Source organism: Hippoglossus stenolepis, chromosome 18, assembly GCF_022539355.2.
Source record: "Hippoglossus stenolepis isolate QCI-W04-F060 chromosome 18, HSTE1.2, whole genome shotgun sequence".
NCBI classification, from domain to species: domain Eukaryota; kingdom Metazoa; phylum Chordata; class Actinopteri; order Pleuronectiformes; family Pleuronectidae; genus Hippoglossus; species Hippoglossus stenolepis.
This window is the reverse complement of record NC_061500.1, coordinates 6,905,071-6,932,345: the sequence shown is the minus strand read 5'-3', so window position 1 is coordinate 6,932,345 and position 27,275 is coordinate 6,905,071. Positions and strand designations below refer to the sequence as shown.

The following is a 27,275-nucleotide window of genomic DNA, read 5'->3' as shown; positions in this document are numbered from 1 at the left end:
CACACACACACACACACAATCTAAAAAAACACATTCGCTGTAAGCAGCTCATTTTATTTTTGGTACCTGCTGGCATTTGTATTTAATTGTTTTAACCTTAATTTATCCAGGGAAACGCGACCAGAAAACTCCGCGTAGAGTTTATTTGTTGTTGAATAGAAGCAGATTTTGAGATATCGTGTATTTATTTAAATGACTAAACGGTAAAATGCAATCTGTGTTCCAGGGGTATTCTTGATTTACCCGTCACAGCTTTTATGAAAACGTTTTACACAACATTTCTCAACAAACCACATTTCAAATTTTCCTGTATACAAGTGCAGAGCATTTTTCTCAAGTGGTAGCTGGAGGATAAACCGAGCGAAGGTACTGGTGATGAAACTCAAAATGAAAACAAGGCTCTCCTTCACCATCAAGTGCAAGTACTCAAACAGTTTCTCAGAAAAGTCTAACGGAACGCCTTGTTTCCTACAATGAAGTGCCAGCATTTAAAGGACCGAACCCCTGACCCGTGGTGAAACCTCATTTCACCCTCTCGACACTGACGAGGCTTTAATTCACTCGCTATACATGATGTAATGGTCTTGAACGAATTTTCCAACATTAAGATTTCTGTTGACATTTGCGTCATCGGTCTGTTTTATAGATGGAGTCAATCGTCATCTGAATCATCATTCACACTTTGAAGCTGATTGCTGCACCGATTACTCTTCATTGATCTGTGCGCTGGATGGGTGACGACTTTTTGTTAATTAAAAACACTGGAGGCAGCATCAGCGGCAACTGCTCCGTCCGAAAACACCTATTTAATATTATGGTTATTTCTTCTTCTTGATTTAAGCAAATTTAGAAAATATACGTATTAATTTTTAATGGTAATTTAAAATTGTATTGATTTTAATTCAAATGCCAGCTGTAGTTGCTGTCTCACTCTCAAGTGACTTTTTACGAGTGACAGGTTCGAGATAATTTTTAGATATTGTTTTATAATGTTTTTGATATTTATTATATAGAAACTTTATGGTTTCATATTGTTTTTTAGACATTACAAATATTCACATTACATTTACGACAAACTAAAACTTTATTTCAAAACATCTTTTCTTTATATTCTGATGTATCTTGAATGTAGTTTCGTTCAATTAGATACCTTTCAATCAGGACAGGATACATTGATATAGTATCTAATATATCACGAGATAAATAATGTTGTAGATAATGAAACGGGCATTATAGTTAGAACTACATTACGAGGTATGTTGCATTGCAGTGATGACTTGTCATAATATTTACAGATTTGTACTACTCCATGGTTGATTCTTATTGTAATGACATAATAATAAACCCTGTCAATCTCAGGTGTTAAAAGATCTTTCCATATGCAGTTATTGTTACTGTAGATTGACAAATTAAAAGGTTTGCATGTGTCTAGATTGACATGTTTTTGCAGCTGTTTTTCAATGAATTGTGTTAATACAGTGAAAGATCTGCCCTATAAATATTCAGTGTGTTAACACTAACTTATTAACACGTGCAAGCGGCGGCTCTGTGTGTCTGTGTTCTTCGTTCCTGAACTTTCCCTCTCGACTAAACTTTTTCCAAAAGCAATTCTCTTAGCCTGGTCTGTCAGTGTGGCATTGTGTTGAAGAACAAAGAAACCGGAGAACAAGCCATCATTATCATTTCAGGAACCCAGAATACACAGTTCCCATAGGATGATGGGAGGGGGGGAACAGACCTAAAAACAAAAATACCATCAAAGATAAAAATAAGCAAAAAAAAAAATTAAATCCTAGAATAGGAGTGGTGCTCTGTCTTCAGTGAAGGGGGTGCGTTAACAGCTGCAGCCCCGTCTCTTAGATCGCTCAATAAGGCCGTCACCTCAGGGATTTTCAATAATCAACTGCACATAGCTAAAATGCCATGATTCATTTCCCTTAATGAACTGTCCATTGTTTTCCAAGGCTGCATCAAGTCTGGTATTGTAAAATTCTCTTATAGGCCTGCTGATTATTTCAGGGTCGTGTGTAGACAAGGCGGGGGTCAAAGGAATCTTTAAAAAATAAATTACAAAATTCTCCACCGCGAGCAGCGATTCAATGTCGGCAGAATAAAGAAAACAATACCACATTCAACCGGCTTCAATTGCACAAGGCTAACCCATAAATCACATACAGTACATGCACACAAACAGACACACACTGTCTCTGGTCATTAGGGACATTAGAGCGCCTTTCATTAATTTCCTGGAGACTTACTGCAGGAGCCCTAACCCTCGTCTGTAAGGCTCAGGTCTGCTGCCTTCAGGTACCAAAAGAGATGCGTCTGTTTGGAACGATGTAACCATCACGACCTGCACATCCTTTCATGTGTCCTTTGTTTGGGCATCGTTGTTAAATAATAAATCCATGCGACCGCAGCGCAGACATCAACAAGCATAACGATGGTGGAGGAGTTAGTCTCGCTTGAACTATTGTCAACACCGCCTCTCGTGATTTCCAATGGTACTGCTCTGTTTTGTCTGTTGTCCAGTAAGCTTTTAGAAGACGTGCACAAATAACAGAGTACAAACAGAAGGCTCCCTCGCCGTACATGTATCTAATGCTGGGCATAAATGAGCCTTTACCCTCACTCTTTAAAGGTTCAGTGTGTAGGATTTAGTGACATCTAGTGGTGAAGTTGCGTGTTGCAGCTGAACACCCCTCACCTCGCCCTCCCCTTCCAAACATGAACGAGAACCTGTGGAAACTTTCAGTTGTTATGAAAACTCAAAAGGTGTTTAGTTTGTCCAGTCTGGGCTACTGTTAAAAAAAACATGGCAGCCTCCATAGAGAGGACCCGCTCCAGACGTAAATATAAAGTATTTAAATATAAAAGGCTCATTCTAGTGTAAAGAAAACAATATCTCCACCCTCCCACTGATAAGGAAGCATGCAGTAAGGCCAGCAGGAAATCACCCTGGCCAGTGAGCAGTGTCCTCATACAATAGTAACTCTTACTCTTGCCTCTCATACCTTTTTAGACTATATCCAGGTCGTTTCCAAAATAAATGTTGGCTTTAAATAATGGACCATTGTGTTTGTGGACAACCTGCATGGGGTTCCCAGACCCCTCTGTGAATAATCGTTCTATAGTGCAAACCCTGCAGCAGAGGACTGGTATCGGGTTGGAGGATAAGATGGTGCAGCACAAAACCCTGGATGCTCTTTTGTCTGTAATCACACGTCGTCATTTTTTCATCAATGTGTGAGTCACTGCAGTTTTGTCAGTGGTGACAGAGAGAGTGTTGAAATATGGGATTGATGCTCTCTCCAACTTGCGTGTGGAAGAAAGTGAGAAGCGAAGTCGACTGTTGTGTTGAGGATTGTTGGCATAGCAACGATATGAAAATGTGTGAAATAATTAGAGGCGTACTGGCAGAGTGAATGTCTGGGTTAGTTTTCTTGTGAAGGTGACAGGGGTTCTGCTCCATTACACCTGAGAGGAGCTGTCAGATAGTGAGCTCGACTGCAGACCCCGAGATCCCTGTGTCAGCACGAAGAGGAGCTGGCAGTTCAGTGTCGAGGACACGGGGACAAGTGGAGGAGATTTAACACTGAGGAGTGAGAGGCAGCTGGAGCGGTGCCTCTCGGGTATCAGGGAGAGTCGAGCAGAGTCGGGTGTTTGTGGTCCAGTGAGATGGGAATCTCCACTGCGACGGGGATAAGGAGTTCAAATTGTTGGGAAGGAATTACAGAAGCAACACTAGCTTTAATTTAAGCATTCGAGCTGGACAAAGAAACCGTGATCCCCTCACACCATTACTGGCCTCTCTACTGACTTTCTGTCATATTCAGGATTGATTTTTTTTAAAGAGTGAATTGCTGGTTTATAAGATTTTGAATGGGCTGGCATTACTTTGTTTAGTTGCACCTTCAGACTCCATCCTGAGCACTGAGGTCGACCAGCCTGATTTATTTTTTGTGATGTAAAACACTTTACCTATTATCACAACAGCTCAGACCATTTTCCATTTCTTCTTTGTAGCTTTCAATACAAATTGAGCATGAGACCTTGATTTCATCAGCGACTGTGGAATATTTTAATCTTCAAATATTTATCATGTTAGCAATTTATTGTTCTTAGTATTTTCTATTTGTACTTTTTTATATATAATCATTATTTGATGTTCAGCCCTTTCGACAGTTGTGGTTGTTTTTATAAACGTGCCATTACATAACCTTTGACTTGACCAGTTTTTGACATTAAAGCCTTAAAGGTTTTGGTTCTTACAAGGATAAGTAAAAGAATCGCTCCAGACGGGGGTGATGCAGCAACAGTTGACAGAAAAATGGAATCGTTTCTGACGGCCTGTAGACGTCAGGAGGGGGTGAACGCACACAAGCTGTGAGGCTTCATCTGGAGAGGGAGAGCGAGGGAGAGAGAGAACAGTCTGTTGGAGAAGCAACAAGATGTAGTTAGAAAAGTGACAGTGGGGCCAGAGGCTCACTAATAACGGTTGACGGAATTTACCCGAGTCTCTCACCCTCTGCTTCAACTGTGTCTTTGAGAAATTCAACTTGTAGTTAATAATTGATGCCACTCAGCACATTGGGGAATGTGTGGAATACATTAAAGACATTGTGATTTTAATAAGTACCATTAGTTTTTAACCATTAATAAAACATTGAACACTGTTTGAGTTATCGTGTGGCGACCACATCATTGCACTGTTGATTTGAAACATAGTCTGTGCACAAAGATGGACGACATGGCTTCTCCCCAAAAGACGAGACAAAGTGTCTTCGGCGCCACCTAGTGACTGGCTGCAGTACCGGTCGTAAGTCCAGCGATGGGCAGCTCCATCTCCTGACCGGTTCTGACCAGACTCACTCCAGACGGTGGAGGGAAACAGGCGCGTCGTCCATCTTTATACACAGTCCATGATTTGGAAGAATGTGTTTTGTACACCTGCAGAAAGGTATTGACTTAGAAAAATACCATTCTCCCGAGGCAGGTTTCTAAACACATCACTCCTGCTGCGTTTCTTATTCATTCAATAAAATGTTTGCAACCTTTAGATGTTCTCTGGTAACCCGGGGACATCTGCGGTGCACAGGTCCTCAGGGTCGCTTTAATTAGGGGGCAAATTATATCTGAGTAGATTCAGAGGTACAGTAAGTGGGCAAGACAAATTGCATAGGAAATGCCACATTAACATGTAATAAGACTGAACTAAGTAATCTCTAATTAGGTTGCCCTTTTCGAAATGGGAGCATGTCTGTAATCCTGTGGAAAAGGACTAATTGTCTGAGTGGGTTACAAGCTTTTTAGGGCTCTGGCAGACTTGGCCTAGAACCTTTAACAGAAGATTATGATGCACAAATCATCCTCACACAGGTATTATTACACGGTGCTTAATGCAGATTATAAGAGTTTCTAATGCCTCCTTTTTAATGGATTTGTGAGTTACAATAACTCTTACTGTAGGATATCCACCGTTATGGTTTAAAAACACAAATAATGAAAGACCTGACTATTTTCTCCTTTTACAGACGAGACCCACAACTCACACGTCATGTCGGGTACTTAAATATCTGTGTTTTTATGTCATCACTACTGTGGTTTTTCACAGTGCATGCTGCATATTTCCATGTAGATTGTAGTTCACATACTTTTTTTCTCAGACATAACCCCGTACTGTTTTTGTATACTAAAGAGTATTGGTGAGGAATGCTGGTAAAAATGCTAAACTGAAATCAACAAAGATGGTTAGAAAGAGCTCAGTTATCTCCATCAACGACTTAAACCAACGATAAAGTTGTTTAAATCCAGTTGTTCAGTTCCATGCTAACATCAGCTTGTGGCTGCCGTGTTATCTCAGGTTGGATGAGTTGCGTTGGCAAGTTTTGCATTTCACGTTAGAAATATTGCAGCAACTGGCTCGACTTTTGAAAACTACACTCAAAGTAAACTCAAAACCAACACAAACATTCGCCCTGGCTCCTTAATCTCTTTGCCGTCTTTATTTTTCCATGCATTACTGCCACCCGCTGATCAAGTGCATGGACCCATGTTTTCCGAACTCTCTTGTCCTCTCTATGCTCTGTTACCTCTCAGCCAGACGCATGTACTGCGATTTGGCACCAATTATTTTCATGCGAGTTGGTACTCTTGGTCGATACTTTTTAAAAGTACCAACTTTTGTACCCGACTCTTGTAACTACAGAAATATCTGAATATATCCGAGGTTTCAAACGGTGGAACGATCCGAGCACAGACGAGTTATCTCTTCTGCTTCAGCTGGCAGCTGCACCGACTATCAACAACAGCAGGCACTTCATTTTGATATTTAATGAAGCCACTTGTCTGTGTGCTCACAAGAACCAGGGAGATGAGCAGAACTAGACGGAATTAAGGGAAAAATAAATCAGACGGATCAATGAATCACACGGCAGCGTGATGGAGAAGAGTCACCTTCAGTTTTAATTAGTCCAGCAGCCAATTTCAAAACAGAGATATAAAAGAATGGGCTTGACTAATACTGACATTATGACAAAAGTAGTGAAGAGGTTGGATTTGGGCTCATTACACATCGTTTGTGTTCATTCACTGACTAGAATGACTCGCTGCGATCCAAAATGTCATATACAGAAGTAATGTGTGTTTACTGATCTCTACCTCATTCAGGCCTCAGCTGTAAACTGGACATATTTTTATGGAACATTATCAATGAAGGGATTGAGTCATAATATTTGCGTGATTGTCTATTGATGCTCTTAATGGTAATCAGTGTTTTCAATATTTAGTGTAACTTGTTTGGATTTTAATGTAAAAAGTGTACTTTTACTGAAGGATACAACATAATCAAAAGGGATCATATAAATAATGGTTTAAAGCTAATAAGGGAAAATGCAGGGGCAAAATAAAAAACTCCAAAAACTCAGGTCCACAATGAATGAATGCAATTATACTAAACTGACCTGTCTCCAGAGGTATTAGTTAATCTATACACTTTCATTTCAGGTTCCAGATCAGACACACATGCCTCATCTTTAATAACATCATGCATGGATCTGCCTTCTGGAGACAAAACAAAACCCCAAACCAAAACCGAAACATAACCAAACTGCACTTTTACAAAAATGTTACTGTACATATATTACCTCCAAATCAAACTCATTTATATACAATACAAAATTGCTTTTTAACTCTTCTCCCCTAATGGGTCTATAATCGGCGACAGATGGTACGGGGCATACAGCAACTTTAAAAAATATAAGCAACGAAGCCCAAAAAATACAACAAATACAACATTAAAACATGATGATTAAAAAAGTAAAACAGTGGTGCATAGAAAAGGAAACTGAACCTCAATTAAAGACAAAGAACAAACATTAAGCAACAACTATCAAGTTCACATTTCCCCCTCTTCATAACTCTGCTGTGGTGTCACGGTGAATCATGTCTTGTGGTCGTCCGTTTCTTGACCGTTTCTGAGTAGCGTCATGGTAACAGCAGAGGCTGAACGCACCACCCTGCTGTTCTGTCAAACGGCAGCCCGCTCGGTTCCCTGCACCCCCCAATTTGTCTTTCCTTTCCTCCCTCTGGCCCTCATCCCCTCCGTGTTCTGAAGGCATTCAGGTGAGTTTCTCTTTAGTTCATTGAAAGCGCCCTATGCGATGTTCTTAATCGCATTCTCGTTCAGCTTTTCCATGTAGTTCCTAAGATCCTTTGAGTCCCCGAGCTCAATGTCTGGACATACCCATTTTATCTCACTGGTCTGCACCAGCGCTAATGGGCTGAGCACAGGACATCCATTACTGGCCTTGACGTTGGAAAAGGTTGTGAACTTCACCCTCTTCCTCTTGGTTGTGGGTGAGTTAAGAGACTCGTTCCTACTCGAGCCGCAGCCTCCCACACCAGCGTTCCCACCTTGGCAGCCTCCGTTTAGGAGTTGACTACCTTCCTCTAGAGTGCCGCCCAGCTCATCGTGCTGCTGTTGCTGCAGACACAGCCCTTCCTCTTGGCCCAGCCAAACCCAGTCGTGGGCGTGGGGCATTGTTTCCGGGCCCTCCAGGGACAGGTGTTTGCTACGGTATTTGTATGCGTAAGAGATGCAGTTGATGAGAAAAACTAGGATGGCGAGGCAGAAGACTCCCAGCAGGGCGTACATACCGATCTCCAGGTCTGTGAGGCCTCGTCGAGATGGCAACAAGTCCTCGTCCGTGCTGCGGCTCCGAGGCAGCTCGCCCTGATCTGGATATTCAGAGAATTCGCTTGGGACTCTCGCTCCGCTGTCCGCTGATAGACGGCCCCCATTAGGCCTCACTGGAACATGGCCCCTGATGGTAGTGGCTCCACGGTTGATTAACCCAGTTTCCATGTCAGAGATAGATCCACCGTAATAAGGAGGATCCGGCCGTGTTCGCCGATCTCCTGGCTGTCTGTACTGCTCCTCTGACTGACCGAACCTTACCTGTACATTAGCCATTCCAGTGGCTAGAATAGTGCGTCGCTTGCCCCTCTGGCACATTTCAGACTGGCTCATTTCAACGCGCACAAGCAAACCCTGACCCTCGCCCTTCGCAACAATGACGGGCCACTTCCAGGTTGCACTGCGCTGCACCGCCACCACTCGTTCATCCAGAGAGGTGGCTGCCAGGGTGAAATGGGCAGGATTGTAGTTGTCTAGTGGAGTCATGGATCCATCGCTGAACTGCAGCCAAGCACTGATGAGGGACTCCTAAAGCACAGACACATGGGGAAAACAGCATTTGTACAAGAGCAGTGACACGCCGTGCAAATAACCCCGGAAAATAACAGTAATCTGCACATTTTCTATAAATGCATAATTGTGACTGGAAACAGAGATACATGGGGGATGTAAAAGTGAGCCTTAATTACAGTGGGGAGGCTCACTGAAACAAGTGGATTTGAAACTGCTCTCCTTAAAGCCCGTTTCCTTTCTCTCTAAGGGAAGAGAGACGGCAGCCTTCCCTCCATTTGAAATTATAATTACAGGGACAACTGAGCTATACACTGGCTGGATATGCAAATCGAGGAGATGGCTTCACTATATCAAGAATTAATTATAAAAGGAAAAACTATAATGAGTAACAGACTCCATAATAACCCAGATACAACCATGAACTTTTAGTCCAAACACGACACATTGTTAATACAGTACAGATTAGACTTTCTCTCCTCATGACGGGTTGGAAAATGATGTGAAGTGATGCAAGCTGTGTCTCGGACTCGTACCTGTTTGAGTGACTCACTGACTTCCTGTGTGGTGGCGGTGGCGACGATGGCTCTGTTGCTCCCTGGGCTGAGCTGCAGGGAGAGAGAGAGGCCCGACACCAACTGCACCCCGAGCTCTGTCACAGTGACTTTATCATCCAGCACCCGGATGCTCCGCTCAGCCAAGACAGCCGAAGTCAGAGGGGACAGCACCTGCAACACATGCAAACGCTGGCCGTTAAGATCCAAGATGACGTTGTTACTTCCAATTAAGGGGAAGGGACAATTTGCTGCTGGCCATTGATGTTGACAGTCGTGTCAGTGTAGATAATGAGATGTTCAATCCTACAGCTGAAGCCTGCACTCGCAGTTTGTCAAAAAATGTCTCTGTAGTTCCTCCTTTAATTTTAGTCACACTCTAGGGTTACAGACAAAAATAACTTGAACACATATGGCGACAGAGTTTAATGGAATGTCGCAGTATAGCTCAGTATTAGAAAAACTAATTCTTAAAGACATGTCAAATATACACGATATCTTTACTTTCCCAGATTAAACAAATTAAACCTATTAAAAAGATATATTGTTTGTCTCAGTCTTCCAAAATTCATCCATATCACAAATTCGTAATATGAGATGATGCTAAGGTTTATTTAGGTTTACAGAGACCACGGTTGAGTTTAAAGTAGATTTATATGGTTTGACAAACACCTTGGTTTGAAATGCAATCACTGTCTTGGCTGAACTGGGACTTTAGTCATCGTGGCTACAATAACCACATGATTATTAGGGAACAATCAACTACCCCTGACTTTCAGACTAAGGATGTGTCTTTCACGGTTACAATAATTTCCACATTGCTGTTCTGTGTAAAAAATTGTGGTCATTGTTGAAACAAGTGCAGTGTCCGTTCTAAACCTCCCTGTCCGGAATCGGCTGTTCGCTCGGCCTGTGGTGATGCTGGTTGCAGCTTTCTCTCTGAAACTGTAAAAGGTTCCTGCAGTTATTCAGCCGCAGCTGCAGGACTCAGATCAATGGATGTAAATAAAGAATGAACGAATAAACCCGTGTTTCTATTCCACCAATATTCAGTCATGGAGACAACATACGAAGAACTGCATAGATAAAGAAACGCTGATTATATAAACAAGTGTTCTAACTCATTCTCCATCTTCCTGAGTTGCCAGAGGTGTTGGCATGTAAATTGTTGTGATATTGTTATGAGACGAGGATCCCTCCCATCCGCTCCAATTAGGGCTCCAGTCTCTCCTCCAGCCGCCCCCGCACGGCCACATTTACCAGCCATAATGAACTGTCGGCACGGATCACTGCCTCATTTGTACAGACCCTTTCCCCTGTTTTCTTCCCTTTGGCGCAGCTCTTTTCATTTTCCCTTTTGGCCCCCACAGAGTCAAGCTGATATCCTTGAATGATAACACGCTGCTGGAATCAGTGTGGTCTCAGAAAAACGGGGAACGTGCTGTGACCCTATATCTCTGACATGTGGTTAAGAGGTTAAAAAGGCAGATCGGTGGCGGAGAGTTTATTTAATTTATTTAACATTTAACTGTGCACACGGATGAATGGAAAACACAAGTGTTCATTCAAAAATGAGATGAGCTCCGAGGGCTACTGGCTTGTAATGAAATATAGACAAACTGGCCAAGTAAAATCAAATTATGCAGAGTTCATTTATGTTAAATTGGCCGATGCACTTTAGCAAAAATATAAAAAACTAAAATGTCATGCAGTGTGCATAGGCTCATCAGACCCCCTCTAAAATTAAATCAAGCTGCACCAAATTTCACATATCGATTTCCTAAATGTGCTTTATTTTTTTTAAATCAAGATCCATGAATTGTTCTCTAACGAATCAAAGAAAAATGCCCAATCTCACAATGTTAAAGAGTCTGGATCCAGACTAAAGATTTAATTATTTCCTCCCTGACTGGTACTGCAACCTTCCATGTTTCGTGGAAATCTGCTCAGTTGCTTTTAGGTAATCTTGATTTCAAACAAACTGACCGTGTTCAAACACAAATATCTCTGTTCTCCTGCTTTGGGTTTTTCGGTTCATATGAGTTTTGTTAGGCGATAATCCAAATGATGATTTGCCAATTTGGAACTTAATCTACTGAAACATAAGCAGGTAAATTGGCACCTGAGTCTACAGTTAAACAAGTCATGTTATCACCTGCTCTTAGAGGAAGCTGCCAAATCTCCAACCATAAAAACCTGCACTCTCACACCTTTTAAAGTTACCAGGATGCACAATCTATAAACCCACTGCTGAACTCTCCACAAGATGTCAGGAGCATTGTTTACATTCCTTAAATGGATGAAAACTCCCTTCAACCCAACCACGACTAAATCCTAATCAATGTTCAGACTTTATTCTGCTCTCATGTGAAAAATGTCACCACTCCTCTAGTTGAATCTTGAAAATAGTCAGGCCTCTTGCCCTATACATCCATAGCGGTGGGATTCCCCCCCACCACACTTCAGACATGTCAAGTCCCTTCCTCACACCAGTCCCAGAGATTACAAGATGCTTCATTCCACCCCAGAGATCAATTTAAAGCCCCCTCGCAGGCTTTTCCCTTCCCTATTCAAAGCCGTCAGAATCCTGTCTTGTATGATTTCTGTCTGAATCTCTGAAGGCTTCCACCACCTGACCGATCACAAATCCCATTTGCACCTGGTCATGTGCAACCATTTCATGAACTGGACTGGGTTCTATGATTCTGACACGTTTGCAGTGGTTAACAGCAGAATGTGTCTCGCATGTAAGTGGTGTATCCATAACATGTCAAAGACGGTGGCTAATTAATTCCTTCGGCCTGATACACCATTGAACTTGCAGCTCAGTGTATTAATGATCAAATTAACCAGTCCATGGCCTCCAAGAAATCTTCTAATACCTCAAATCCAGGTCTTTAATTGCAATCGTTCAGTTATTCACACTCTGATCCCAGTATTTGAAGCCTTCAAACATGCAGAAATACATTAGATCTGTGTTTCCTGGATGTTTGACCATGACTGGAGAGAGGACGCAGACAAAAGCCATAAAATGATGTCTATAGGGTTTGACTTTTTGACAGCCTACTCTTCTCAACTCACGGTTTGTTAGCAGGATCATGCACAAACTGCCAAACAGATCACCAGGGAACTTGGTGAAGGGATGCATTATGGGTCAGTCCTCAAATTTTCATGCGAATCCAGGAATATTTCAACATATTTGTTGCTTTCTCAGAGAATCGTGAAAAACTTGATGAAAAGATTCCGAAATATTTAGGGAGTTGGTGAATTAGTGCGTTTTTAATTTCACGGGGATCTAAATCAAAATCTTGATCTAGTGGATTTAAATGTGGTTTCATAGGCGAGTATGGTGACAAATAATGTTAGAAACCTGTAACTACCACCAATGTGTAGCCGAGATAATGTAATGTTGGGTCTTAATGATAGAATCAAGCATATTTTAGGATCTAGTAAATTTAAGTTGTTTCATAAGGGGGTAGTTGAGCCTTGGGGGATGTATGCAGTCTGCTGAGTGCCTTTCTAGTTTGATTTGGGGTGGATCCAAAAAAATGGGGACTACTAATTGCAGTCTACTCAATTGTAAAATGTTTAATATCGATTTGTAGTGGTAATATATTTCAACATAATACCAGCTTGGTCCACTAACACTGGTTATTTATTCCTAATTGGCTGTCAAATAAAAATGATTAATACATTGTGTAAGAAGTAGTATTTCTCCACGCAGTATTTCTTCTTGCGTGATGTTTGAATATGAAAAACAGTACAGGAGCAAACAACCTCTACAAACCAAGTGTTGAGGAAGGAAAAAACAAATCTTTGTTCTTCTCACACATCACTTGTGCTTTGCTGATTATCACAGGCAGATGCTGGAACATTCCCAGCACATGCAGAACGTTGCTGGAAGGCAAATGTGTAGCTGCATGGATGTGTCTGTTATTAGTGCGGCTGCGACGATGCTTAGGAGGCAATCAGGGGAAGAATGTAGCTTTTTTTTCATCTCCCACTTCGCCAATGTGTGGAAAGCACAAGAGAAAATAAAGGTCAGAGGAAACTGTGATATTATAATGGATTGTGTTGTTTTTAGTAAAATCAGGAAAAGCCACTGGAACATGTATTCTCCGCGGTTCGTCTATTTCTCACAGTGTTAACATAATTTCTCTGGGTTAAATCACAAGTACGTTTTCATTCACAACGACTTAACATTTCCACAGAATATCTGAGCAGAAAGACTATTAAAAAACTATTAAATAATAGAAACATTCACGATATAATCATGGCAAATTAACCTTTTATTTCCACTTAGTAACTGCAGTGAATATACATAGATGTCAGTGTTAATGAATTGAATCAAGCAAATGTCTCCTTAATTAAAACGTGGTGGACGTAGCAAATGCAGGAGTTCACTTTATTGTACAAGCGAAAAAGATTTTTGCTTATTTCCCACTATGAATTTATTCCATTTATTAGAAATACAATATGTAACTTTCTCCACAAGGGGGTCTCTCAATCAAAACAATAGTAAGACGTAGAGTATTTTCATTGATTAATCCAAGCAGCTACCGCGGCTATGCTAACAAACAGCACCACTAATGGATGACACTTTCTCCGCAGCCATTCAGAAGGAGCCAGTTTATGTCTCGTTGCTTCTATTTTTCATCGCATTACATGGTAAGTTCTTTAATTTGATGCAGCCCCAGTAGAAGTATAACCTTGCACACATTAGTACACCCGTGAATTGGACTGAGCTGACTGCATAATCAGCCCTGGATGCTTTGCTGCAGGTCAACTTAGCATTTGATCTTTTTTAACAAGTGTTGATTCGATTTCAGCGTCAGTCTGTTTTTCAGCTGCAGTTTGAAATGCGTCCCATCGAGCATTCATCCTCCAGATATAAATCTTCCGCATGACGACTCTGGAGTAAAATGATCCCAAATGGCTGCACACGTTTTCACTTTCCCTTTTTTTTTTTTTCTCCCTCATTTCATCAATATCAAAACTTAACACAGGCTGATATCTTATATCTCTTTGGCCTTTTCCCTCTGATCAAATCACGTCCCGACCGTCGCTGAGCCGACACAGCATTAAACACATAATCAGTCCTGCAGTGCACACGGCTCCATTGATAAATAAAAGAGGGGGAGATTATTATTATTACAGTCCACTGATCCAACAATGTGTTGTTCTGTGTCGGGCCATCTTGTGAATGCTGGACTGGTATTTATTTACAGTGAGATTCGTGCGCTCGTGCTGTCCTGAGCAAGGACCTGGTTGTTGTAGCAGATGAATAGATTTGTGTGTGGGTGTGTGTGAGAGCTTTTAAAAGACATGCCATGAAGCCATGTTTCTTTGTCAACTTGTGATAAGCTTAAGTGTTTGTGCCCCGCTGCAAATCAATGTAGTTGTTGATGCTTTTCCGCTGCAGAGCCTGATCTTTCTAACTCTACACTCTCCATTCCTGTTGCTTCCCTCTTACCTCGTCCTTTGTTCTTTTTGAAGTTCAACTGTTTGTGGTATTTTGTCTGGTCATGCGGGAAAATACGGCCTTAAACACAACAACAACCTAAAGAGCACAGCCTCTAACACAATATTGGTGCATGAGGTTGTTTTGCGTATGCAGAGAATTGCCTGTTGTTTGCATCCAGCAGAAACGGAGCACCATGATGAATGCAAGTCCAGTATTCACTCTGCATTTATACGTGTCTGTCTCGGCCAAACCCCACGAAAAATATTCGCTGCGATCACCGGGTTGTCGTTATCATTGCCTGACTGCTGTTTAGTGCCGGAGAGATAAGAGGAGCATTCCCGCTGTGTACAGATGCTTGTTGCTATAGGAAACAGGATAGATGAGAGTGGACTTTGACAGATTTACGCCCGACACCGTGGGTTAAAAGAGGCCAGAAAACAGCCGATCAGGACTTTACAGGCAGGATTGAGAATGTATTTCAGTGTAGGTGTCAAAAAAGCTGGTGATGGAAACTGATGCAGCTCTAAGTCAACTTACAGAGGTAACGATTTATAAAAGTGACATGACACACGCTCAGTTACGTGCTCCCAACATTAACTACTGCAGCTTCCGTGACGGCTGAGAAATATGTTGATGAGACGGATGTGTCCGTTTCTACTGATTTCTGAAATGAAATGGAGGAGCACTGACATTATCTCACACACACACACACTTTACATAATTGTCAGGACACTCATTCCCCTTACCTTCACCATCACAACTAAATGCCTAACCATAACCCGAGCCCTATCTCAGAGCCCACCGGCTACCGTCTGACAACGAACTGCCCTCTGGAATATTTTGAGGCCTCTGATGTGGGGGCCAAGACTCTACAGTTTGGTATTTGCAATTTATAGTCCAACTAATTTCTTTTATCACATTAGTTGAGAGTCTCTCTCTCAACACAAACCACAAATAATACTTTTCGTAGGTGTTTGAGGTCCAGGTGATGTTTTTGGGCTAAACTCTCATATGAATGCAGCTAATTTAAAAAGCCAATAAATGAAGAATTACGGTCAATGTGTTCTGCCTCTTTTGCTTGTCCGCTCAAACGTGATTGGTCAACCCAGAAACTGAAAGCAGAAAACTTAAGGCCCCAAAATGTTGTCCCTCGCCTATAGATTCTGTTTATGGAGATTAACCAAACCCTAAACATGATGATAACCCAAGTTAGAACCTTTTAAAAAGCCCTTTAAAGATGCAAGGACCAGCCAAAATGTCCTACACACACACACTACCTGTAGGTTGGTGGTTCCCGGGCTCAGTCCCACTAGCACTTGTCCGTCCAGCAGCTGGGCGACCTTCGGGTCCTTCACCCTCAGTGAATCCTTGACGAGCTGTGTCACCTCCACCTGCCAGTCCGTGCCCAGGAGGAAGTTCTGCTGGCCCAGCCCGTCCTCATCCGTGGGTCCTCTAACTTCTCTGCCGTCTGCCACGAAGTGTGTGAGGACGCGCAGGGTGGTGCTCTGATACTGGGCCACACAAGGATTGTCCGTCCTCTCCTCCGCTGGATCACCATCATCCTTGTCATCCGTGACCCTCTCGTACCTAAAGCAGTACGATAAGAGGAGCAGATGAGCGATGGAAATAAAATCAATTACTTTACAACCGTGTGAGTAAAAAGTACAGAAAGTGCTCAGGAGGAAAAGATACTTTGAAGGTTAACACTAATTTTACTTTTCCCGACTGCAATTCGGTGTAATTCATTTTTTCCTTATCACCGTGAATGTCCACAAAGTCTCCGAACCCCTCTGATGTATTTTCTGCAGTCGGAGCCTCAACTGTCTTGTGTGCGGCAGGTTAGCCTGACCTCCCAGGAGTCATAGGCTCCCAGTGTTTTCAGAAAGAAAAAACCATTAAAACAGCTCGCAGTGACAAACTGCCGCTTTGCTTGCTTTCTCATTTTCTTTCAAAGGGCAGCTGATATTTTGCGGTGTGTCTGCCATTTATTTAGCCCACAGCAAACACTTTGCAGATATAGATCTCTGAGTATACGTTTTTATGGCAAATGAATGTTTTGCAAGCTCAGCCCATTGAATTTTCGGACACTTTGTCCTTATCCTTTACTTCGTTCCTGTTTAGGTCCAGTTCATATTATCCTTTATGAAATTAAAAGACCCACATTAGACTACAGAGGGCAGGAAGAGAAACTTTGTTGGATTTAACTGCACCCCCTCCCCAAATTCAATTCAATACTACAAAAAAATCATTAAAACTCCAAACTACATCCTTGGCTCCTTGACTATAATACGTCATATTAAGTAGAGTCTGATACCTGTCAATATTTTGATGTCTCCAACTATATGAGCCATTACAAAGTTTGGACTATATCTTAAAACTTGGACTTTGTTTTGATCACACACAGACAGACAGACAGACAGACAGACACACAGACACACAGACACACACACACACACACTATCTTGCACAGTTGTGATGCTATCGTGGGTGCAGAATCAAGATAGATGGGACAGACACACAAATGACTGTGGTTCCTGCTCCATGACAACACACACACACTCAGACTCAGGGAGAAAACTACCAGTCGTGGCAGGTAAACAACAACAACATATTGTATTACGGTTTCTGGCTCTTTGAGTTGAGCTGTGGGAGCTGCAATGACGGGTGAAATGCAGCCTCGGGACACAGATCCGCTCCGAAGACTCGACCACGCTGACGAAGACGAGGTCGCTGGGCGTGCAGATCACTGTTATCCGTCCGCTCTTCACCGCCCATCGCTCTCCGTCCCCGAATAGCTTTGTTTGCAGTGTCATTGTCAGACTCTCAATCTATATTTCCTCACAAACGTTTTCGAACACGACTTTCCTGTTATCTATTTTTCAACTCTCTCACTCTACTTCTCTCTCTCACCTTTTTATTATCTTTCTCCAGCACTGCCTGCGTCTCTCTCTCTCTCTCTCTCTCTCTCTCTCTCTCTCTCTCTCTCTCTCTCTCTCTCTCGACCAGTGAGGGGGTTGACAGTGACAGTTTTCATTAGGTTTAATGAGGCATGGCCGGTCAGGCAGAAAAACACGCTGACAGGTTAACATGCTGTGGCCCAATGGCTTAGCATCGTTCCTAACCTCCCTCCCTCCCCCCCTTTCTCCTCACTCCACATCAGTGAAGGGACGTCGGTCTAAACCAAGGTGACATTTGTGGCCGGTAACAGAAACACGGGGTCAGGTCGTGTTTGCTGCAGTGAGTGACGGGTCAGCCAAGGTGTAATGAGGTGGCTCGCTTGCTTATGTGAATGAGCGTGCGCATATTTGGAGCACGCACACGTCGATAAACCTGCGCCAAGAAAACCTCCGTTATTTAGCTTGGCCTTCTTTTTGTTTTTTCTCGTTAGCCTACAAATATGCAGATACACATCACATGTCATGCGTTCTGAATGCAGTGATGCACTCGACAGACATGACTGATGTGACCGGTCATGTGTAACGGGGTATTTGTGTTAGAGCGCCACCCTGTGGGTTGTAGGCCAATGGGAAATGACAGCGGTGACTTGGTGGAAACACTTTGATGTCACTTACTTTGTTTTTATAAACAGTACATGGACACTTACATTATTTAGAATGCACTGTAATGTAGTTGAAGTTTGAGATATATGTCACAGTCATAAGATGTTGGAGATAATGAATGACAATAAGGTGTTGTCGGGATGGCCATTGGAAAATAACAGTTGCTGCAAATGTTGTGATGCATTGAATTGTTGCTGTTGAATTCTCTATGTATTGTATCTGTTCATACCAAATAAACTTTAAGTTTTAGCAACATCCTCTTATTATCCCCATTATGTGATTTCCTGGCTCAGATAAGAAAACTTTTGAATTCCTTATTTAACGCTGGGGCACTGACTCATTCCTCCTTTACTTTTTCAAACAGTGTTTTTAATAATAATGATGATAGTAATAATGATAATTATAATAACAGCTTCATCTAAATTCCAGAATTCGTCTCACTGATCACCTTTTTTAATTGGAATACAATGGGGTTAGGGTTCAGTTCTAATTGGCCACATTCCTATTAACAAAATTGAAATTGAAGTTATTAGAAGCATCTTGAACACCTCACGATCCTCTGCACAGATCATTGTGCTTCTCATCACTTCTTTACCCTCAGGGACTTTTCTCCTCCACGCTCTGTGATGCTCAAAATTATCATTCATTTGTATCTTTTGGGAGACGAGTCCAGTGAATGATGAGACACTCATTACACCACCACTGCCGCTGCACCTGTGCTTTATGCCTCCATATGTCTGAATCCATATATTTTACCAGGTGAAGAATAGTATTTGGTTTCTCGTGCAGGGATTATTAAAAACTTCTCAGTTTAATGACCTAAATAAAGATATTCAGCCTCGACCTGGGACTGTTTTAAAATAGCCAACCCCTGATAAATGGGTGCACACTGGATAAAATCCATTCAGCTCCTGCAGCAGCGGTTTGGCACATCCAGGAGTTTAGGATTGTTTTTAGAAAGTATAAGGATCAAGTTTGTTATGTTGGAAATAGCAGATCTGGCGGCTGTGGTTCAGGCGGTAGAGAGGGTCGTCCACTAACCAGAAGGTCGGTGGTTCGATCTCCTGCACCTCCAGTCTCCAGCTGTGCCGACTATGGCTCTTTATAAATACAGCCGATTACCATAGTTTAAAAGTAGGTCTCACCTCCTGTTCCCCGCACTAAAAGGGACCCTCCATCCTTTAATCTGGCTGAGATCGGGGTCGGCCACGTCGATGAGCAGCGGCAGGCGGGGCATCCAGACGCTCATCTCCAGCTGCGCACTCAGGAAACTGTAGGTGAAGTTGAGCATCACGCTGCTCCTCCCTCTCGTCTCCTTTCCGTTGACGTACACGTAGTCACATCGCTCTGACACCTGAGGGAGAAGACAAAAGAGAGATGACAGGATGAGAGACAAAGAACGAATCAATTTCAAACCAACTACTTGGACAAAAGATGATTTTTAGTATTCCAAACTTGTCTAAGAGCATCTCTAATAAGCACTATTAATTTTTATCGTGGCTGTAAAAGTCTAATTTTGTCATTTTAACTGCTTTGGGGGAAGATTAAATTCTGTCCCTTTGTCCGGCTGGAGTTTTTCAGGCCTCATCTGAGATGCCTTGATTGTGGAGGGTTTGGCTTCGCTTCAGAGGAACCTGGAGTCTCAGGTCTGCTCGGTCTCCTCCTCTCTATGCGTTCGGGCAGATGCATCTTTAAAGCAAGTGCACGCGGGATAATATGCGCGTACGTATTTTGACTTTGGTCCAGCTTAACAGATGGAGCCGAGGAAAGACACAAACCTGCTTCAACCGAACGCTCGCTCCAACCGAATTAAGATTGGCTGGATAAAGTACAACTCCAATCAGTGGCCGAGGTTCCTCAGATGCAGCTCCAGCACACGGAGAGATGATATAACAGGAAACATCAGAAGTGTCTTGTCATTATCTTCAAAGCGGCAGAATCTTCCCATCAAACACTTTCTCCCGATGACGGCCAAGTCGTCGAACTTTGTTTGTAATCACCCACATTTTCAATTCATTTCCATCTCCAGTGCCATTATAATCTTGACTGGCACAACTGATAATTTCAGCACATGCCTCTGTGCCGACAAAAAAAACAAAACGGTAACAAGAAGACTGTCATCTGTCCCCAGTTATTTGCATATAGCTTGGCAGCTTTACTTTCAGATGATGTCAAACTCCTCTTTGTTTCCTCTTCCTCCTCCTCTCCCTCTCCCACTCTTTTCAATCTACAACACTATAGCTGTACATCCTACATGTTATTATCATCTTCCTGCATGAGAACAAAAAGGATGATGATTAAAGAGGGTGAAGACTTTAATTTAAGTTTGGTTGGATCAACAGTCTTGACTGAAAGCAAAAGTCTTAGTCTTAATTTGTGGTTGTTGTAAACATCACTGAGGAAAGTTTGCTTGAAAAACAAATATGAAACTTGCGATTTGGGTTGAAATCATTCGATCATTTTCGGAATTTTATTCAATAACTTGCTTTACGGTTTCCCTGTTCTCAAAATATAAGGATCTGTTGCTTTTCTCTGATTCATATCATTAACTTCACGTCTGTTACTTAGCAGGATTACGCAAAAACTGCTGAACAGATTTTAACGAAACTTAGTGGAAGGAATGTTTAATGGTAAAGGAAAAACACATGGATTCGGATCACAGGGCAGATCCAGGGAATTTGTTCATGGAGAGAATAATTCATGGAGCTTGATGAAAAAAATCTGGCTTGTTCAGGCGACTGATATTTATGATCCAAATAAAATCAGTATTTAGTGAGTATAAGTGTATTTTCATAAGGCGACTGTTCGGCCTTGACAGAGTTATGCACTTTGAATGTTACTCAGTTTTTCTCCCTTTTTTATTTGAAATCTTTTCTGCTAAGTAATTTATTCATTCATTCCTCAGTACAATGAATAACATAAATAATTGTATTTGCAGCCCTACATGCAATTTGTCTTGATCTAAATCTGACACAGGCAGTAGAGGGGAGGGATCTTATAAACAGCTGTGAGGCAGCCGAACTGCAGTGGGATCTATTTTCACGTGTGGAGTTGAGCGGCTTCAGGGGAAATCCAAACTGTGACTCCACTTATGTAACTGACGGTGTAGATTCAGTGTGTGAACAGTCGGTGGACGGAGCGGCACAGCCTCACTGCCGTTCGCCGGGTGTACATGCAATCTGAAAATTAAATTAAAAACTTCAGATTGTTTTACTCATTTAAAGAATTGGCCCCGTCCGCCCTCGCTGGTGCTTAACGGATAATGGGTTCAGTGTGATGAGTTGATGGTAATGGATTATAGTAGTCTGCATGTAAATGAGTGTAATCGTGAAGCGTGTGTGTGTTCGAAAATGGACACATGCTTAGGGGACATGCGGTAATGGGCAGGGTTTCTAAAGCCATGCCGTCCAGAAAGTGAATCGACCTCACTCCCTCACTCTCACCCCCCAAAGCTTTTACTTCAAACCCTCTCTGCCTTTCAGTCTCCACTTTTGTTCCACTGTAATCAGAGCAAGGCCATCTTTATCTTTCCTCATGGAAGCTATCGGAGTTTATAACAGTCAAGATTTCACTCAGATCCCAGGAAGGTAATGTCTTATGCATTGCATGAAAAAGAAGCATTTGACTGATTTCTGCAGCCTCGGAATTTGTTATGAAACCTTCGAACAAATCAATGTCTCTTCTCCATGGAAACAACCCATTGTGTTGCTATTCACGCAGGCTTGTAGAAATGTATCCAGAGCCACACGCACAAACTTACAGTACGGACATTACAGAATCCATTGAATTGTGTCATTTGTGGAGAAGGTGATTTAGATAAAAGAATTGCTCTGCAGAAACAAGTGACGTTTTTCTTACATTATTCTTGCTTACAGCAGCAATCTGTGCAATTGGCTTCATTCTGAAATCCAAAGACTTCCCTGCATGAGCCTCTGTGCTTCATCAGATACACTGCAGGGGTCTGTGCTATCGACTCGAAAGGAAAAACAACTCATTTTAAAGAAAGATCAAACACTTCCTTGTTCTGATTTTGTTTGTTGAGCCCAATATTCATCTTCAAATTTCAAAGGTGCTTCATTGGCATAAAAAGTTTCCACAAAACAATGTTAGCGAAGCATCAAAATGCAGTTTTGACAAGTCCGCACAACAACAACTCGGACCAAGATCGATAGACATTTTATTAAAATATATTCCAACAGCATTTGTTTTGCTCGGTCTTTAAAACGTGGACGTGAGCTGGAAGCCAGTCAAAAGCAGCAGGGGTCCGCTGAGAGACCCCGTGTCTTATGACCCTGATATCTGATCGAGTAGGCGATGGGCATCGGAAGGGAAAAAAGACAAACAGCAGCCGCTTTAACCAAACTCATCAGCATGGATCAGAGGAGGACGCCGGTGTGCACCACTGCACTGCATCATGTCCAGAGGAGAGCAGCTCAGCAGAGGAGGGAGGACATGCACCATCAAAACAGGCAATTAGCCGAGACTTTTATTACTGATCGTAACACATTTGCAGAACGGATGGTGGCCAAGGAGCAGACTTTGCACGGAGGTATATGGACCAATTATTATTCCAACCACATTTTGAGTGTGTGTGTGATATTGGAACTGAATTCACCAACTTTTTCAAAACGGTCTCTGGTCATGATTCTGCCCAAATGAGATTGTAACTTTGATTTAGAAAAATAAAATGAATTAAAAGGGAAAAGTTCTCACTGTGAAAGATTAGCTATGTCAAGTTTTTAGGTTTCTATTCACAACACTGGTATGAAATTCAACTTGTAAGGTAGTTAGATGGCTCATAATACAATTTTTTAAATGAACCTTTATTTATACAGGAAGTCTGAGACACATTATTGCTTTAGAAGATGGATTGTCAAATAATCAATACCCAATTTATAGGTTCTTGACAATTGCAATGATTTCAGGCGTCTATAATAGAAGATAAAAATATAAAAATGTAAAATATTTATAGCTGAGAAGCTGGAAGAGGTTAATTGTTGGAATTATTGCTTTAAAATCACAGAACAGTATAGTATAAAAACAATTTGTAGTTGTGAAACAGAGAAAACAATGAATGTGGTCCTATGAGGGGTTTTGTGTGGTTCACGCTGGAATAACTTCAGGATAACGACACCCCCACGGTGGAGAAAGACGAGATTTAACCCTCAAAGTTTGAGTGAAACAGTGGAGGAAGATATAGCTTCCAATCAGAAAGTGTTTTATTTTGAGTTCCCCTTTGAAAATTGGATGGAGAGAGGAGGAGCGCCGCTCACTGTTCCCAAACCAGACGGGTGGGAAGGCGAGTACGCCGCCGAGGTCAGCGTCACAATGTGTGGTGATTCAGTGGATAATTAAACCCTTTGAGATATCTGGCTCTTCTCTCTAATGTGCACGTATGGTGCACAGAAACACTCACGATACAGTTTTTTCTTATTTCTCTCAAAGCCTTTTCTTTCTGCTTCTCATAACACAATGGCGACGTGTTGAAGGGCAGATATTAACCGAAACAAGCTCAGTCTTTTCACAGCGTTAATACTTGTGGTTTAGTAACATTTATTTTACATGAAGACATCTTGTGCAGCATTCCATAAGGTTTTGGATTAATTACCCAAGCTTTCTGAAAGCCAATGAAAATCAACGTACAGAGATTTGAAACTTGCTCGAGTAGGAAATCAATCGAACACTTTATGGTTTCTCAGACTTGTGTTATTGGCAAGTTGCAGACACGGGCTGAAGAGAAAACTCTTCTCGTTCCAGTCAAATCGTGTCTTTTATGCAATAAAATGTCCAAATCCATACTGTAGCGCTCGTAAAATACTGTGCAGTATATGCAACACCATCATTTCAACATTATTCTGTGGGCATTTACCGTCATTCTCCGCACTTTAAGAACGAGCAGCAACTTCTGTTTAGATCTGTGTAGCTGTCCTGTTGAGTTTTAGCTCCTCGCCTCATATCAGGTGAGTAAGTATATATGTCAGACTATAAGATGATGAAAAACAAGCGGAGAAGAGGAGAGTTCAATTTTTTTTCAGTCTTATCTACATTATTTTACAGTGACTGTTCTGACATTTTAAGTTCTGCTCCCACTCCGTCTGGAAACACAGCTCATCTCTTCCCTCAAATATTCACACTGTACATAAATAATGGAGCCGGAGCGACGAGTCGACGTAACCGATTTCTGTTTGTATTATTGATAGATGTCTTTTAATTACTGCCACTGTATGTTTTATGTTTTTTTTATTGTTAATTATATATTTTATGAGAATTTTTTTGAATAAAAGCTTCAAAGATTAATTAAGAGGTTATGATTATTAATTATTAGTAAATTAAACAAAGGACTAATTGAAAAATAATGACTTAATTGAAAAAAGAATTGATTGACTTATTAATAAAAGATCATTATTAGCTATAGCTTCAATTCAAATCTCAATTAATCCTGCATAAGGCTTCACCTGTAAAGTTTTCTCCGAGACACAGGTCTTGTTAGTTAGTTTCTTTGTGAGTTTGTTCCTTTCTTCCTCTCGTCCTTCCTTCCTTGCGTCCTTGCTTCCTTCCTTGTCTAACTAGTTCTCCACATGAGCTGTGGCTGTAGTGGTTATAGCATTTTCTTTATCAATACATTTTCTCTTACATAATTGGTTTCTTTATGGAATAAAAATCACAACTATATTCAGTAAGAAAAATATTCTGTTCTAGCAGTAAGTTAAACAAAGACAGCATTTCCCCAGATGATTGTTAAAGAGAATATGTTGCATACATATTGATTCGTGACCTGAGGAAAAACTTTCAATTTCCTGCCTCCCATTCAACCAAAAAAGAGAAACAAATGGGAGCCAATTTTCTGACAGAAATTTGGGACCTGCATCTGAGACTAATGTGCACAAACCACCTCTGCACCATTAATTCCTCTCACCGGCCCACGTTCAGCCACAAAGCTTCAAAATGAAACGGGAGGCAGCAGATATGCAGTTGAGAAGGTAAAATAAAAGCAGCATCTCGCAGGCACATGCCCCACTAACCTTGATGACCTGTTCGTCTGTGGACCTGCACTCCACGGACTCCGTCACGTCAGAGACTGCTCCGTCTGTTCCTACGGTGACCACCTTCACCGGCATGGCGACCGTACGCCCCGTGAGGACGGCCGTGTTCAGGATCTCGGTGTCCTGCAAAGGGAAAAATAAAAAAATAAATGCAAATTATCCAAGCAGAAAAGGCTGGACTTCACCGAAGGAGGGAAATGGGCCTTTCGACAGTTCTGCATGTTGCATGTACATACAAAGATTAAATTGGTCTTATCTAAAGAAGACAAACAAGCATATTGTCTTAAAGTGTTGGGCTGAATCTAAAGGCTAATGAATAATGAACATTAACAAAACCAACCATTAAATTGAAGTGTGCACAATCATTTTAATTTTGCATTTTCATGTACTGATTGCATTATTATTGCTGCTTGGTGCCACGTTAATCAACTGATTGGATGTTTCTGGTCAACTGTTCACCATCATATTCATACAGATGTGCACAGCAGCATTTCAAACGCTTCTCACTCTAATGCTGGTCACTCTTTGATTTTTACCTTTACCTTTATAGAAACAATGACAGAGAGACCGGACACATGGTGAGAGAGTAGGGCTGCTTAGCAGTTGAACCACGAACCCGCTGCTCAAGGGAAGGGGTCAGCACCCCCCCCCCACGCTGAAGATACATTCATACCAACACCCCTCCTTACTGTACATATGTCATAATGTTCTTTGACAGTAATTCCCCCACATTATCACAGCAGACTCGTTCCTTGTTGCTCGTCATATTCCTCGAGGGCTCAATCAAAGAGCCGCCAGCTCTCATCAACTGTAACTGGCATGTCAGCCTTTCTTCAGTTCCTTGATGTGCCGAGTGCCTCTGACTGACACAGACACATTAGGGGGAAGTGATCTGATGGAGATTAAACAGAGTGACGAGACGCTCGTATTTAGTGCACTTCAAAGACTCGCATTAAGAAGAAAAAAAAAACCGAGTTAAATAAAAGGAACTCAGCGGGAGCTCAAAGACGGCGCCTACACTGCAAATGACCTGAGTGAATTACTCTTAAGTGCACTCTACTAGAGAATAAAACAGCGAGTAGTGAGCAACAAATTAGAAAGGAAAAAAAACCCACCACAACCTTTCAGAAGTTTTTCAAAGTAGCACTGACTCAGCCGAGGGGGAGGCTGTTTCATAATGTGAGACCTACAACGATTACAGCACGATCCCCCACGTGCTGACAGATCTGAGGAGTTAAAGATCAGTACAATGGAAAGAAAATACTATATATTTACACTGTTTGTTGTAACATGTAAAAACATCATAATATATTCATCAGAAAACTTGCTGCTGATATTCTTTCTTGATATTTTTTGGAAAACGTCATCTTCTACCAGTGCTGACAGACATCTCATCACGTGCCCCTTTTGAAATGTGTTTAAGTAGCCAAACATAATAATGAGCAACTACAGTGATTATATAAATCTACACACGTGTGAATGGAGGGGACCCAGCGTCGAGGAAAATAAAATCATTCATTTCATTAAATAATTGGGCAATTAAAATATTTGACAGTTGATCAATTTGCTCTAAGATACTATCTACAAATAAATAAAACTAAATTACACGTGAATTCGTTATTTAATATGTGCAATAAAATACTTAACAAGTGGAAAATTGATCCAATCAATAGAAAGTTAAAATTAAAAAAGGGGTTTAAAAAAAAAAACATTAAAAAACAGTCAATATTTACATAATTAAAAAAATCATGAAGTATTCCAACAAAGTGAACCAACTTTTTATTGCACATTGAAATAAAAGCCATGAAGCTCATGAGGAGGAGGCCGGTGCAGAGGTCTGGCAAGTTCACTTTTAAAAAATACCATCTACCTGAAAGTCTAAACTGGTCTAAACCAAGGTCCATGTCTGTGTTACATAGTTTACATCTGATTCAGTTTTGGTTTTAC

At 41.6% G+C, this 27,275-nt stretch overlaps 1 protein-coding gene across 1 annotated transcript in view; it reads right to left on the bottom strand.

The window, feature by feature from the left end:
- Positions 1-6,442: 6,442 nt before the first annotated feature.
- The window catches only part of si:dkey-112m2.1 (transmembrane protein 132C), a 128,010-nt gene continuing 107,177 nt past the window's right edge, over positions 6,443-27,275 (bottom strand). Inside the window, exons 5-9 of the mRNA XM_035183857.2 lie at positions 25,308-25,451; positions 19,431-19,639; positions 16,003-16,312; positions 9,244-9,435; positions 6,443-8,725 (exon numbers count right to left, since the gene is read on the bottom strand). Coding sequence (XP_035039748.2) covers positions 7,655-8,725; positions 9,244-9,435; positions 16,003-16,312; positions 19,431-19,639; positions 25,308-25,451 — 1,926 coding nt within the window. The 3' untranslated portion in view covers positions 6,443-7,654. The remainder of the gene's footprint in view (positions 8,726-9,243; positions 9,436-16,002; positions 16,313-19,430; positions 19,640-25,307; positions 25,452-27,275) is intronic.